The following is a 17,091-nucleotide window of genomic DNA, read 5'->3' as shown; positions in this document are numbered from 1 at the left end:
GAATCATACAAATTACAGTCTTTCATGAAGAGCATCTTTCACTTAGGGTAAGGTTTTCAAGATTCATCTATGGTGTAGTATGTATCAGTCCTTCATTCTTTTTTATGACTAAATAATTTTCCATTGTGTGAATATATCACACTTAACTTATTCACATTCACTAGGTGATGGACATTTTGGGTTGTTTCCAGATTTTTGGCTCTATGAATAATGTTCTATTAACATTCATGTACAAGCTTTTGTGTAGACATGTATTTTCATTTCTCTTGAGCATAGACTTAGGAATGGAGTGGCTAGGTCATATGGATTTGTTGTTCCATTTCTAAGTCATGTCTGACTCTTTGTGACCCCATGCACAGGAGCACGCCAGGCTTCCCTGACTGTCACTATCTCACGAAGTTTGCTGAAACTCATGTCCATTGAATCAGTGATGGTAGCAAACCATAGCTTTGACTCTATGGACATTTCTCAGCAAAGTGATGCCTTTGCTTTTTAATATGCCATGTAGGTTTTTCATAGCTTTCCTTCAAGGAGCAAGTGTCTTTGAACTTCATGGCTGCAGTCATTGTCAGCAGTGATTTGGAGCCTAAGAAAATAAAATCTGCCAGTGTTTCCACTTTTCCCCCCTTTCATTTGCCATATACTGATGGGACTAGATGCCATGATCTTAGTTTTTTTAATGTTGAGTTTTAAGCCAGCTTTTTCACTCTCCTCTTTAACCTTCATCAAAAAGCTCTTTAGTTCCTCTTCAATTCTGCCATTAGAGTGATATCATCTGCATACCTGAGGTAACTGGTATTTCTCCCAGGAATCTGGATTCCAGTTTAGTATTTATCCAGCTGGAATTCCCTTGCTTTCTCTATGATCTCTGCTTCCTCTGCCTTTTCTAAATTCAGCTTGTACATCTGGAAGTTCTCAGTTCACATACAGCTGAAGCCTAGTTTGAAGGATTTTGAAGCATTACCTTGCTAGCATGTGAAATGAGTGCAATTGTACAGTAGTGTAAACATTTTTTGGCATTTCCTTTCTTTAGGATTGGAATGAGAACTGACCATTTCCTGTGGCCACTGCTGAGTTTTCCAAATTTGCTGGCATACTGAGCACAGCACTTTAACAACATCATCTTTTAGGATTTGAAATAGTTCAGCAGGAATTCCATCCCCTTATTTGTTTGCAGTAATACTTCTAAGGCTCACTTGACTTCACACTCCATGATGTCCAGCTCTAGGTGAATGCTCACTCCATTGTGGTTATCTAGGTCATTAAGACTTTTTTTTGGTATAGTTCTGTGTATTCTTGCTACCTCTTCCTAATCTGTTCTGCTTCTGTTATATCCTTGTTTCTGTCCCTTATCATGCCCATTCTTCCATGAAATATTCCCTTGAAATCTCCAATTTTTGAAGTGATTTCCAGTCTTTCCCATTCTATTGTTTTCTTCTACTTCTTGCATTATTCATTTAAGAAGACCTTCTTATCTCTTCTTGCTATTCTCTGGAACTCTGTATTCAGTTGGGTGTATCTTTTTCTTACCTGCTTGTTTTTGCCTTCTCTTCTTTCCTCAGCTATTTGTAAAGCCTCCTCAGACAACCACTTTGGCTTCTTGTATTTCTTTTTTTGGGGATGATTTTGGTCACTGCCAATGGTATGGACCTAACAGAAGCAGAAGATACTAAAAAGAGGTGGCAAGAATACACAGAAGAACTGTACAGAAAAGATCGTCATGACCAAGATAATCACAATGGTGTGATCACTCACCTAGAGCCATCCTGGATTGTGAAGTCAAATGGGCCTTAGAAAGCTTCACTACGAACAAAGCTAGTGGAAGGGATGGAATCCCAGTTGAGCTATTTCAAATCCTAAAAGATGATGCTGTGAAAGTGCTGCACTCCATATGCCAGCAAATTTGGAAAACTCAGCAGTGGCCACAGGACTGGAAAAGATCAGTTTTCATTCCAATCCCAAAGAAAGGCAATGCCAAAGAATGCTCAAACTACTGCACAATTGCACTCATCTCACATGCTAGTAAAGTAATGCTCAAAATTCTCCAAGCCAGGCTTCAGTAATACGTGAACCGTGAACTTCCTGATGTTCAAGCTGGTTTTAGAAAAGGCAGAGGAACCAGAGATCAAATTGCCAACATCCACTGGATCATTGAAAAAGCAAGAGAGTTCCAGAAAAACATCTATTTCTGCTTTATTGACTATGCCAAAGCCTTTGACTGTGTGGATCACAATAAAATGTGGAAAATTCTGAAAGAGATGGGAATACCAGACCACCTGACCTGCCCCTTAAGAAACCTGTATGCAGGTCAGGAAGCAACAGTTAGAACTGGACATGGAACAACAGACTGGTTCCAAATAGGAAAAGGAGTATGTCAAGGCTGTATATTGTCACCCTGCTTATTTAACTTATATGCAGAGTACATCATGAGAAATGCTGGGCTGGAGGAAGCACAGGCTGCAATCAAGATTGCTGGGAGAAATATCAATAACCTCAGATATGGAGATGACACCACCCTTATGGCAGAAAGTGAAGAGGAACTAAAAAGCCTCTTGATGAAAGTGAAAGAGGAGAGTGAAAAAGTTGGCTTAAAGCTCAACATTCAGAAAACAAAGATCATGGCATCTGGTCCCATCACTTCATGGGAAGTAGATGGGGAAACAGTGTCAGACTTTATTTTTCTGGGCTCCAAAATCACTGCAGATGGTGACTGCAGCCATGAAATTAAAAGACGCTTACTCCTTGGAAGGAAAGTTATGACCAACCTAGACAGCATATTAAAAAACAGAGACATTACTTTGCCAACAAAGGTTTGTTTAGTCAAGGCTATGGTTTTTCCTGTGGTCATGTATGGATGTGAGAGTTGGACTGTAAGGAAAGCTGAGCACCAAAGAATTGATGCTTTTGAATTGTGGTGTTGGAGAAGACTCTTGAGAGTCCCTTGGACTTCAAGGAGATCCAACCAGTTCCTCCTAAAGGAGATCAGTCCTGGGTGTTCTTCGGAAGGACTGATGCTAAAGCTGAAAGTCCAATAATTTGGCCACCTGATGTGAAGAGTTGACTCATTGGAAAAGACTCTGATGCTGGAAGGGATTATGGGCAGGAGGAGAAGGGGACAACAGAGGATGAGATGGCTGGATGACATCACCGACTCGACGGGCATGAGTTTGAGTAAACTCCAGGAGTTGGTCATGGACAGGGAGGCCTGGCATGCTGTGATTCATGAGGTCACAAAAAGTCGGACACGACTGAGTGACTGAACTGAACTGAACTAAACTTGTGTACAATGTCATGAACCTCTATCCATAGTTCTTCAGGCACTCTGTCTACCATATCTAATCCCCTGACTCTATTTATCACGTCTACAGTATAATCATAAGGGATTTGATTTAGGTCATACTTGAATGGTCTAGGGGTTTTCCCTACTTTCTTCAATTTAAGCCTGAATTTTGACATAAGGAACTGATGATATGAGCCTGATGATATGACAGTCAGCTCCCGATCTTGTTTTTACAGACTGTATAGAGTTTCTCCATCTTCAGCTACAAATAATATAATTAGTCTGATTCCAGTATTGACCATTAGGTGATGTCCATGTGTAGAGTTGTCTCTTGTGTTGTTGCAAGAGGGTGTTTGCTGTGACCAGCGCGTTCTCTTGACAAAACTCTGCTAGCCTTTGCCCTGCTTCATTTTGTACTCCAAGGCCAAACTTGCCTATTACTTCAGGTATCTCTTGACTTCTTACTTTTGCATTCCAGGCCCCTATGATGAAAAGGACATCCTTTTGGTGTTAGTTCCAGAAAGTCTTGTAGGCCTTCATAGAACCATTCAACTTCAGCTTCTTTGGTATTAGTGCTTGGGGCATAGACTTGGATTACTGTGATGTTGAATGATTTGCCTTGCAAACGCACTGAGATCATTCTGTTGTTTTTGAGATTGCATCCAAATACTGCATTTTGAACTCTTTTGTTGACTATGAGGGCTACTCCATTTCTTCTAAGGTGTTCTTGCTCACAGTAGTAGATAAAATCGTCATCTGAATTAAATTTGCCCATTCTGGTCGATTTTAGTTCACTGATTCCTAAAATGTCAGTGTTCACTCTTGCCATCTCCTGCTTGACCATGTCCAATTTACCTTGATTCATGGATCTAAAATTTCAACTCCTATGCGATATCATTTTTTACAGCATCGGATTTCACTTTCACCACCAGACATGTGCACAACTGAGCGTGGTTTCTACTTTGGTCGAACCTCTTCATTCTTTTTGGAGCTACTTTTCTGCTCTTCCTCAGTAGCATATTGGGCACCTACTGACCTGGCAGGCTCATCATCTTCCGTATCTTTTTGCCCTATCATACTGTTCATGGGTTCTCAAGGCAAAAATACTGGAGTGGTTTGCTATTCCCTACTCCAGTGAACCAGGTTTTGTCAGAACTCTTCCCTATGACCTGTCTGTCTTACATGGCCCTCCACTGCATGGCTCATTGCTTCACTGAGTTACGCAAGCCCCTTTGCCACAACAAGGCTGTGATCCATGAAGGTGAGGTCATATGCTAAGTCAGTTTAAACTTTTGAGGAACTGCCACACTGTTTTTTTAATTGAAGTATAGCTGATTTATAGTATTTTGTTAGTTTCAGGTGTACCACATAATGATTCAATATTTTCATAGGTCATACTCCATTTAAAGTCATTAGAAAATAATTTCTATATTTCCCTATGCTCTACAATATATTTTTGATGTTTACTTATGTTATAGATAATAGTTTGTATCTCAATCTTATACCCCTATCTTGCCCCTTCCCTCTCTCCTCTCCCCACTAGTAACCACTAGTTTGATTTCTATATCTGTGAGTCTATCTTTTTTTGTCATATACATTTGTTTTAGATTCTGCATATAAATGAAAACAGATTTCTCTTTGTCTGACTTATTTCACTGAGCATAATACTCTCTAGGTCCAACCACACTGTTACAAATGGCATAATTTCATTCTTTTTTATGTCTGAGTAATATTCCATTGTGTGTGTATATATATATATATATATATATATATATATGGACATCAGGATGCATGTCTCTTTTTGAATGAGTGTTTTCATTTTCTTTCAATATATATTCAGCAGTGGAATTCCTGAATGATATGTTAGTTTTAGTTTTTTGAGGAAACTCCACACTGTCTTCTATAGTGGCTGCACCAATTTTCAATCCCACCAACAGTATACTAAGGTTTCCTTTTACTCATATCCTTGCCAACATTTGTTACTTGTAGAGTTTTTGGTCATAACCATTCTGACAGGTGAGAGGTGATATCTAATTGGTATTTGGTGGAAGGGAGAGTTGTTGGGCTTTTTTGATCTTGCCATGTAGCTTGTGGGGTCTTAGTTCTCCGTCCTGGGATCGAACCCAGGCCCTTGGCAGAGAGTGTGGATTTCTAATCAATGAATCACCCTGGTGCATTCCCTCTCATTAATGTTTTGATTTGCATTTCTCTAATTATTAGCATTGGGCTTCCCAGGTGGCTCAGTGGTAAAGAATCTGCCTGCCAATGTAGGAGATGCAGTTTTGATCCCTGGGTTGTGAAGATCCCTTGAAGGAAATGGCAGCCCACTCTGGTATTCTTGCCTGGGAAATCCAATGGGCAGAAGAGCCTGATGGGCTACAGTTCATGAGATCACAGAGTCAGACATGACTTAGCGACTGAGCATGCACGCAATGACTAGCAATGTTGAGCATTTATTCATGTGCCTATTGATTACCTGTATATCTTCTCTGGGAAAATGTCTATTCAGGTCTTCTGCCCATTTTTATACTGCCATGCTGTTTTCTAACGAAGTCACATCAGGGGAGTTCAGGATAGGGGGACACATGTGCACCCATGGCTGATTCATGTAGACATATAGCAAAAACCCCTACAACATTGTAAAGTAATTATACTCCAATTAAAATATATTAGTTAATTTAAAAAATTATTTAAAAAAAAGGAGCCACACCATTACATTCCCACCAAGGATTCCAACCTCCCCACATTCTTGTCAATATTTGCTATTATCTTGTTGATTATTGTCACCATAGTGAGTATGGTTTACTTCTCTCAAATCTTGCTAATATGCCTTCTTGGATTCTTGGCAATGAGACTGTGTTGCAAACTTGAAATAGGCTTAACACATTTTGAAAAAATATGTTTCTTAAAAAACACTTGTCGACCACGCATAATTTCCTATTTAGTATCATTAAAATGTTCTCACAATTTTATAAGATTATTATACATCTCTTTAAAAGTCATCAATGCATTGACAATTATATATGTCTAAATTATTTATACATGGTGGTTTTTAAGGGACATATCTACTTTATCAAGTGAGGGTTACTTACAGTAGTTAAGAGGACTGAAATTGTTCTCGTTACTCAAAAAGTCACTTTGAAAGTCTGAAGACTAGGTTTATTAAAGAGTAAACTGTCAAAAATATCCATTGGAAAGAGCATGAGCTTTAGACTTTAATGTTTGACTTCCAGTTTGCAGACTTATCAGTTAGAAGACTTTAATGGTACAAATATCTGAAAACCCAAGTGCAATGACCCAAACAGACAAGGCTTTATTTATGTCAAGCCATTGGTGGTAGGTAGTGCAGAGCTAGTGTGTTAATTCAATTGTACTCCAAGGACCCAGGCTCTTTCTATCTTTCTTCTTTGCAGTCTTTAGAGCATTCACCCTGGTCCTCAGGTGCTGCACATCCAGGCTTCTCATCCAAGTTTCAGGCAGGAAAGTAGTGAAAGGAAAAGGAAATTCTCCCATGGACTTCTACTTGCATCTCATTGGCCAGAATTGAATTACACATCTACTCTATCTGGATGGGAACCCAGGAGAAGGGTATGGTGGATGCAGTTCAGTAATCTAACAGTATCTGCCACAGTTGCTAGCTGAGTAACCTTGGAAAATTTGTTTAGCTTTGCTAAGCCCTAGCCTCCTGAAAAATGAGTATAGGTAATACAAAACTAAGTATTATAAAACTTATAAGAAAGCAAATTATAAGAAAAGGCTCAAAAATAGGAAATGCTTAGAAACTGACAAAAAGACGATGTCTGAGTGTTAGAACATTATGATGAAACTCAAGACTGACTCTCTAGACTTTTTTGATTCATTCTAAAATCAAAACCTGAGTGATTTGGGAGAGAAGATGAATGTAAAGCCATAAAAATGATCATTTCCAGGCTATTGTAAGCAATAACTTTATTTACTTTCTTTTCAAGTAACAATAACTTTAGACAGATGACTATCTAGAAAGAATGTCAAATGTGGTCTAATAAGTAAGACTAATTTTCAAGCTGGTGTACATACATCAATAGTAAAGTCACTCATTTTAAAGTCATTCAAACTACAAACGTAAACTCAATGTGGGCAAGAATTTTTGCTTGCTTTGTTTACTGCTATATTTCTTTAGCCTAGGATGAGTCCTGGCATCTAGAAAGTGCTCAATAAACATGTGTTGAGTGATCATTCTGATAACTAGAAATGGACATTTCCTGTATCCTCCCTTCACAATCAAGTTGAATAATAATAATACAAGGTCCTATATATTAAAAAGGTATTTTTTCATGTCTTTTCTGAAACTGAGAGTAAATGATAGCCAAGCTTAGGCAAATCTAACCCAAATTCTAAATTGACTGAGTCCAGATTAGTGGAATTTTATTGTATCTTAAAAAGGACATAAAGGATGTGAAGTGATAGCATAAAAATGAATGTATTCCTCTAGCAAATTCAAAGAATGAGCTCCTGTAACCACAGACAAATTGGAAAAGAAAACAGACATCTGTTCATCTCACAATTAATTAAAAACACATCCATGAACTGAGAAAAATTACAGAAATCCATTTCTAACTAATGATTAAGGTCTTTCCCCCCTAGGAAAAAGGTGACTTATAATGAATTTTCTGGTTGAGGTAATATCAGATTTAAAAAGGTTCTTCTTTTTAATACCCTGAGAACTCAGAACCCTGAGTTCTCAGGGTATTTTCTACTTTGGCAGTTGCGTAGATATCAGCATTTGCAAGGTTTCACTTCCAGCTCCTGTGGTTCTATTTTCCAGTAAAATCATGTACAGAGAGAGGCATTTCACCTCAGCCCACCTACTTGTTTCCACAGTGGCAGAAAGATGGCATTCCCTCCATGGGAGCAGTGGGGCCATCAGGGCCTCCAGATGGTTGTGGGGTTGAAGTTGTAAAGCAGAGGAATTGTGTCTATGTTGTTTCAAGAATCTTCTTTCTGTACAGGACTTCTGTGGTGACCCCACCAGCATGACCTTTCACATACCCTTCTCAACCACTTTGTATTTTGCTAAGTATTGCACCAATGGGTGGTGATAGGAAAAAACCAAACCAAACAAACAGAAAACCTCTGCTATTAAGCATCTACTGTTGTAGCCACGCATTCCGGGAAACAAACTCACTCAGAAGGACAGTGCAGATAGTGGAGTGCAGTTTGTTACACCGGCGGGCCCAAGGCAGGGTCTCCTCCTAGCCAAGGACCCCGACCAGTTTTTGTGAAAACCTTATATACCCTAAGTGTACTTGCTCAAACCCACCTCCCCCAATTCCTAGAAACTAGTCTGGAAAAGATAAAAGAGAGATACGATCAAAGTTAGCCCATGATTCATGTGTCACAAGACTAGATAAACAGTGGACATTTATCAATAGGACTGTAGTCATATCCCGATAAACATAATGGAATTTATGACTTTGTTCTGTTACAGAGATAATTAGCATATTCTTTTAGGCAATGGAGAGCCCAAGTACAAGTCCTGAGGCTCTTTTATCGGGGGTCTGGTTTTCCATTGGTATGCCATTTCTATAGACGCTGGGCACGAAGTTCAGAGTCCATTGGGAGAGTGACCATGCATGTAGCCTAATGTTCACAGCCTGGCCTGAGATGGAGTCCAGCTCTGTCTGTTTCCTCCTTCACTACTTACTGTTCTCCTGTTACCCTCAACAGCTTCATGTAAATATGTTCTTTCTTTATCATGGAAGCTCTTGCAATATCTGGCATGGTACTCAGTAAATACTTGTTGAATGAAAATGAGTGCCTGGTGGCCCTTCATTCTATTTTATTCAAGTCAATTTAACAAATATTTATTTAGAATTTCATGTCTTCTCAGAACTATGTTAAATGCTAGAAAACTTTTAAAAAATAGACAACATCTCTGTGCATGACAAGATCATAAACTATTTAGAATAACACCAATAGTATATTTTCGGGTACCATGAGAGACCAATAGGGTCTTTTAGTTTTAATAAGACCCTTAAAATCAATTGTTACTCTTCTACTTCATAAGACCTGCTTGCTTTTGCCACTAGTTTCTCTCTATATTCATATCCATAATAGCCAGACAGAGTTCTTAGACATAATTTCAAATATATTTAAGGCTGTGATGTTATATTTCTACTGAGTTCTTTTAGGACGTAAAAATCAGTTCATATATTAAAATCCATCTTCTCACTGGTTCTACACCAGTGCTTGGAGAGCTAATTGTGGCTGGGGACAAATACAAACTTACTGACTGATATTACTTTATATTCATGATCACTCACTTCAACTGAGCCCAGATAGCTACCCAGTAGTCCTGTGGCACTTCACTGGTCAAGTCAGTCCCCCACTAACCAGGCAATTCTTTTGTTACTGTTTCATCTCTTGTTTCCAACATCTTCTCCCCCTTCTCACTCTCTGTTGATGACTAACTTCCTATTTCATTGAGAAAATAAGAGTAATAAGAAATACCACAACCCCCCTCCTCTGCTGATGCACTGACATCTGTACCACACTGGGTCTTCCCTTCTATTACTGTGGATGAACTACCACTGCCCTGAGGCCAGCTGTCCCCTATAGACTAGATCTTTCTCTGTCTGCCTGCTAGAGGACATCGCTCCAACAATACTCCTTCCTTTCTTCTGTATCATCACCTTTTCTATCTTTACTGGACCTCCTCATCAGCTTTCAAAATGCTGTAGCATCTACCTTCCCTAGGCACCCCCTTCCACTAATTTATCTGTCTGCTCCTTTATATGGCAAACTCTTCAAAAAGAGCTGTTTGTACTTTCCACCTCTACTTCCTCTCTTTTCATCCTCTCTTTAATCTTGTCAAGCTTTGCCTTCCACCTCCAGGTCTTATCAGTGTTGCTAATGACGTCCCCATTGCAGATGCCACAGTTTATTCTCAGTTCCTACCTTCCTTTTCAGGAAGGGTAGATTTATTATCAGGAACATTTAACTTAACTTTTTACTTCCTTCTTTGATCTTCCAGGACAGCACTCCCTTTTGGTTCTTCCTGAATGCTTTTTCTCAGTTTCTTTTGTCAATTCTCCTTCATTCTAGTAAAGTAATATCAATAACCCTCAGATATGCAGATGACACCACCCTTATGGCAGAAAGTGAAGAGGAACTAAAGAGCCTCTTGATGAAAGTGAAAGAGGAGAGTGAAAAAGTTGGCTTAAAGCTCAACCTTCAGAAAACGAAGATCATGGCATCTGGTCCCATCACTTTACGGCAAATAGATGGGGAAAGAGTAGAAACAGTGTCAGACTTTATTTTCCTGGGCTCCAAAATCACTGCAGATGATGATTGCAGCCATGAAATTAAAAGGCGCTTACTCCTTGGAAGGAAAGTTATGACCAACTTAGACAGCATATTAAAAAGCAGAGACATTACTTTTCCAACAAAGATCCGTCTAGTCAAGGCTATGGTTTTTCCAGTGGTCATGTAAGGATGTGAGAGTTGGACTGTGAAGAAAGCTGAGCACTGAAGAATTGATGCTTTTGAACTGTGGTGTTGGAGAAGATTCTTGAGAGTCCCTTGGACTGCAAGGAGATCCAACTAGTCCATCCTAAAGGAGATCAGTCCTGGGTGTTCATTGGAAAGACTGATGTTGAAGCTGAAACTCCAATACTTTGGCCACCTGATGAGAAGAGCTGACTCATTGGAAAAGACCCTGATGCTGGGAAAGATTGAGGGCAGGAGGAGAAGGGGACGACAGAGGATGAGATGGTTGGATGGCATCACCGACTCAATGAACATGGGTTTGGGTGGACTCCAGGAGTTGGTGATGGACAGGGAGGCCTGGTGTGCTGGGTTTCATGGGGTCACAGAGAGTTGGACATGACTGAGCGACTGAACTGAACTGAATAGTGATCCAGAGCTCTGTTTTAGGACCTCTTATTATATTTATCTACATTCATTATCTAAAAGATCTCAACCAAATTTATGCTGTAAAACTCCCTAATCTGTATCTCCAGTCCATATCTCCATATCTCTTGAACTGCAGCCAAATTTTACCTAACTTCATACTCAATGTTTCCTCTTAATTTCCAAAAGCTAATATTTTCAAAACCAAATACTAAGTTCCCTCTCCTCAGACTCATGTTCCCTATCTCAGTAAGTGGCAACTCCATCCTTTGCAATATTCAAGTTAAAAATCACTGGAGTCCTCCTGGATTTCTTTCTACTATGCCCCCATTTAACTGACAGAAAAACTTATCGCATCTATCTTTTAAAAAACTAATTTTTTTTCACTGCCTCGTCCAAGCCAGGTCATCTCTCACCTGGGTTAGTAAACTGGTGCTCTAGCCTCCACCTTTGCCCTGCTACAGACTGCTGCTGCTGCTGCTAAGTCGCTTCAATTGTGTCCGACTCTGTGCAACCCCATAGACGGCAGCCCACCAGGCTCTTCTGTCCATGGGATTCTCCAGGCAAGAACACTGGAGTGGGTTGCCATTTCCTCCTCCAATACATGAAAGTGAAAAGACAAAGTGCTATAGTCTATTATTCACAAATAGTCAGAGTAATCTTTTTCACATACACATCTCAGATGTTACTCCTCTGTTCAGTCTCCTGTTTCACTCAGAGATCCTTCCATGGCTCTATGTGACGTTACAGTGCCTTATAAATCTCCTCTCATCTAGGACTCTCTGATCTCATCTCATTCCTTCCCATCTCCTTCAGTCTACCAAACCTTAATGACCTCCTTACTGTTCTTGAACAGGACAGACAAGGACCTGCCTCAGGACCTTTGCTCATCACCTACAATGCACTTCCTCCAGAAAGACATAATTCTTGATTCTGTACTGCTTCAGCACTACCTTCTCAGATTATCAGACATGTCTTCCCTTATCTTTCTCCCTAAAAAGATCCCCCCTCACCCCTACTCCTAGCATTTCCTAACCCCCTTCCTTTTTCCTTCTGAATGTTTATCAACACAAGACATATAATATATGTATTTGTGTGCTCTACAAAGGTTGAGACTTTACCTTTTCTGTTCATTATGGTAGCTCCAGTATCTAAAGTAGTGCTTAGAATATAGTGGGTGTTAAATGTTAAATAACTGTTGAATGAATGATTACATTTTAAAAGATACTATTTATCATTAGCACCATAAATCAGCAGTGTCTACAGAAAATTTATTAACTGCAACAAGGACTAGGTGCAATGAAAACTTCAGAAAAATATAAATCATACTAATTCCCCTCAACAAATAATCTGTTATATATATTAATTAGCACAGGAAAAAAAAACAGAAGACATTTTGAAACTTTGTACTATACAGTTGTATGCAAAAATTGTCCTAAAGTTTAGTCAGTCATTTTGATTGGATTTTTCATCTAAAATAGTGCTTTGTGGTCTAGGTGCTAATATGAGGGTAGACTTTAAAAGAAGAATTAAATTACCTAGTAGCTATAGTTAATGTTGGTCTGAGAATACATTTCCATTTTGACTTGTGGTCTCAATATGTGTAATGAAAGAATTACCCACAAACCAATAAGAACATGTATGTGGTTTTCCCTAACTGAAAAATATTCAAAGATGCCCTACTTACTACTTACACAGTTGCCATTCTCTTATTTTCACATTTGAATACTTATTTAACACAAAAGTTAGCATTCCTTATTACAAAGCCTTTGCATGGAACTCCTATGCAATGTCCCTTCCCAGAGGGAGTTCACTTAGTTTAAACTATGTCCAGTGCTGACTTCCCCAAAGAGGCACAATAGGCACACCCAGGGCCTGCCATACCTTCAGAAATCTATGAAAATGTTTAATTTCACTTGAAATCACAAGAAAAAAATGAACCATTAGGCCAAAGAAAGTGTTTTAACATGTGACATTAATACATTTACTTTTATATCAATAGTTGTAAAACATAATCTATATGAATATATATTCATATAAGTGCTCATGCATGCTCAGTTGCTCAGTCATGACTTTTTGTGACCCCATGGGCTGTAGCTTGCATATACGTATATATACAATATATATATAAACATAAACATTATATATATATATATGTAAAAACATACCTACACATATACAAACTTTTAAATCTTACTTGCAAAAGGGGTTTATGAAGGTAAAGGTGCTTAGGGCCCATGAAAGCCACACTGTGACCTTGGATGGTCTTGATTATGTTTTCAAAAATGAAACAAATTTTGATTCATTTAAGTGAAAGTGCATTCTGCAAGCAAGCTAAAAAGACAGCATCAAAAAATTGAGGAATTATTAATTCAACATAACTGGTGATCATAATCTTTCTTTTTTTTAAGTTTAGAGACAGAAGAAGAGCAAGAATATCTCACTTCAAGTTACATTAATATCCCTACTGATTCATTGCAAAAGGGCAAGAAGTATTTGGTTTGGGTCCAAGCTTCAAATGTACTGGGCATGGAGAAGTCGAAACAACTACAAATTCATCTGGATGATATAGGTAAAGAATAAAAAATTCTGTAATGTCTTTACAAATAAAAACAACTAATTTGCGCTGACCTAATCAAATGAAGTCAAGATCTGAAAGGAGTTCCCCTAAAGGTCCCCAAAAATCATGATAAAGAAAATAAGCATTACCCATAACCCACTGCCTGAGACAAGTCAAAGATAAGTGAGGCTGCCTTTGTTTTATATATCCTTCCAGTCTTATTTCTACATTGGTATGTCTTTTCAGAATATTTATTGAGAATTTCTTATGTTCAAGCATAGTTCTAAGGGATAGGGAGAAAAAGACAGACAAGGAAGGTACTTGTTTGCAATCTGCTGGGGATGATGTAAACGAATAAGGATTATAATAAGGTGTGATGAGTCTTATGTTGTGAGAATTACAGTATACTGCTATATACACTATTTTTAAAGTTACGTTTTTGTTTGAAAAGTTCTACAAAAAACATAGAAAATTGTGGAGAATTATGTAGACATCTCTGTGTATACCAGCCAGATTAAAATGTTAATATTTTTTGTGAAAGGTATTTTAGAACTTGCCTTTTTAAAAAATTACAATATAGAATAAATATTTTTATTAATTCAATCTACAAGCTTGTTTTTAATTAAAATCTTTAATTATCCCTTATTACTGTTCTCAGTTTTTCACCATCATAAACTATACTGCCGTGGACAACCTTTAGGCTGAATTTTTACATAGTAGTTGTTTTTCTCCTTAAGATAAATTCCAAAAAGTAACTGCCCTTTAGCCTTTTACATCTACATTCTAATCCTAAAGCCAGAGTTCAGCCAAAGAGCACCAAGTGTGAATCCCCTTCTCGTTGCAGATTCTAGTGCCAATTATCCCTGTTTTTATTATTAAAGACAATTTTAGTAGCAAACACATGGCCCACTTCTTCAGCACTAACTGTTTTTACATACATTATCTTTAATCCTTGCTGCTGCTGCTGCTGCTAGGTCTCTTCAGTCATGTCTGACTCTGTACGACCCCATAGACGGCAGCCCACCAGGCTCTGCCGTCCCTGGGATTCTCCAGGCAAGAATGCTGGAGTGGGTTGCCATTTCCTTCTCCAATTGTTTAATCCTTACGACAACCCTATTTCGTAGAAGATAATGTAATTTATACGTGAGGAAACCAAGCTGAGGTGGCATGAGGCAAGTTGAGGCTGCAGAGCTAGGAAGCCTCTAGTTCCAGGATCATCAACTCCTAACCTGTCTTTGTTTAAAAGCACATTGCAATGTGTGTGACAACTTTCCTGCTGATTAACGATTTAGGGGATGTGACACCTCTCAGGATACAGCATGAGTATCCTTGGGGGGCTACTGGAGTCTTCTGTTGGAACTAATATCTCAATGTCTCAACTATCACAATAGGATTGGTCTGAAAAGCTGTACTTAGGCTATGAATATTGGCTTTGAAAACAAATACTGCTAACTATGGAGATGAATAGTAACTCCACTGTATTGTATATTCTTGGAGTTATAGTTCTCTGGACCATGATCTACACACTTTTGTAAGTTTACATTTTGAGGTAGTATACAGTCATAGTATGTGCGGGCTCAGTTGCTTCAGTTGTGTCCAACTCTTTGTGACCCTATGGACCATAGCCTGCCAGGCTCCTCCATCCATGGGATTCTCCAGGCCAGAATACTGGAGTGCCATGCCCTCCTCCAGGGTATCCTTGCATCCCAGGAATCTAACCCATATCTCTTGCATCTCCTGCATTGCAAGCAGATTCTTTACCTGCTGAGCTACCTGGGAAGCCCTAAAAACAGGTTCCTCTCAATGGATTAATAATGGTTAAAAGTTATCATGTTAAGTATCATTTTGGCAGTATTCATTATTAGGAACTAGATTAATATTAGTAGTATTACTGCTATTATTATCTTTGTTATTACAATCTTAGTGTATCCATTTACTAAACACCTATGGTCCTTGAATAGCCAAAGCTATCTTGAGAAAGAAGAATGGAACTGGAGGAATCAACCTGCCTGACTTCAGGCTCTACTACAAAGCCACAGTCATCAAGACAGTATGGTACTGGCACAAAGACAGAAATATAGATCAATGGAACAAAACAGAAAGCCCAGAGATAAATCCACACACATATGGACACCTTATCTTTGACAAAGGAGGCAAGAATATACAATGGATTAAAGACAATCTCTTTAACAAGTGGTGCTGGGGAAACTGGTCAACCACTTGTAAAAGAATGAAACTAGGCCACTTTCTAACACCATACACAAAAATAAACTCAAAATGGATTAAAGATCTAAATGTAAGACCAGGAACTATAAAACTCCTAGAGGAGAACATAGGCAAAACACTCTCTGACATTCATCACAGCAGGATCCTCTATGACCCACCTCCCAGAATATTGGAAATAAAAGCAAAAATAAACAAATGGGACCTAATTAAACTTAAAAGCTTCTGCACAACAAAGGAAACTATAAGCAAGGTGAAAAGACAGCCTTCAGAATGGGAGAAAATAATAGCAAATGAAGCAACTGACAAACAACTAATCTCAAAAATATACAAGCAACTCCTACAGCTCAATTCCAGAAAAATAAACGACCCAATCAAAAAATGGGCCAAAGAACTAAATAGACATTTCTCCAAAGAAGACATACAGATGGCTAACAAACACATGAAAAGATGCTCAACATCACTCATTATCAGAGAAATGCAAATCAAAACCACTATGAGGTACCATTTCACGCCAGTCAGAATGGCTGCGATCCAAAAGTCTACAAGCAATAAATGCTGGAGAGGGTGTGGAGAAAAGGGAACCCTCTTACACTGTTGGTGGGAATGCAAACTAGTACAGCCACTATGGAGAACAGTGTGGAGATTCCTTAAAAAACTGGAAATAGAACTGCCTTATGATCCAGCAATCCCATTGCTGGGCATACACACTGAGGAAACCAGAATTGAAAGAGACACGTGTACCCCAATGTTCATCGCAGCACTGTTTATAATAGCCAGGACATGGAAGCAACCTAGATGTCCATCAGCAGATGAATGGATAAGAAAGCTGTGGTACATATACACAATGGAGTATTACTCAGCCATTAAAAAGAATACATTTGAATCAGTTCTAATGAGGTGGATGAAACTGGAGCCTATTATACAGAGTGAAGTAAGCCAGAAAGAAAAACACCAATACAGTATACTAACGCATATATATGGAATTTAGAAAGATGGTAACAATAACCCTGTATATGAGATAGCAAAAGAGACACTGATGTATAGAACAGTCTTTTGGACTCTGTGGGAGAGGGAGAGGGTGGGATGATTTGGGAGAATGGCATTGAAACATGTATAATATCATATATGAAACGAG

At 38.7% G+C, this 17,091-nt stretch overlaps 1 protein-coding gene across 1 annotated transcript in view; it reads left to right on the top strand.

Annotated features, from left to right (window-relative positions):
- Window positions 1-17,091, top strand: part of IL23R (interleukin 23 receptor) — a 72,253-nt gene that overhangs the window by 18,971 nt on the left and 36,191 nt on the right. Inside the window, exon 5 of the mRNA XM_006075560.4 lies at window positions 13,582-13,742. Within this exon, the coding sequence (XP_006075622.1) occupies window positions 13,582-13,742 (161 nt within the window). The remainder of the gene's footprint in view (window positions 1-13,581; window positions 13,743-17,091) is intronic.

Source organism: Bubalus bubalis, chromosome 6, assembly GCF_019923935.1.
Source record: "Bubalus bubalis isolate 160015118507 breed Murrah chromosome 6, NDDB_SH_1, whole genome shotgun sequence".
Taxonomy (NCBI): domain Eukaryota; kingdom Metazoa; phylum Chordata; class Mammalia; order Artiodactyla; family Bovidae; genus Bubalus; species Bubalus bubalis.
Note: the sequence above shows the minus strand (reverse complement) of the source record. Positions and strands in the feature narration are given on the sequence as shown.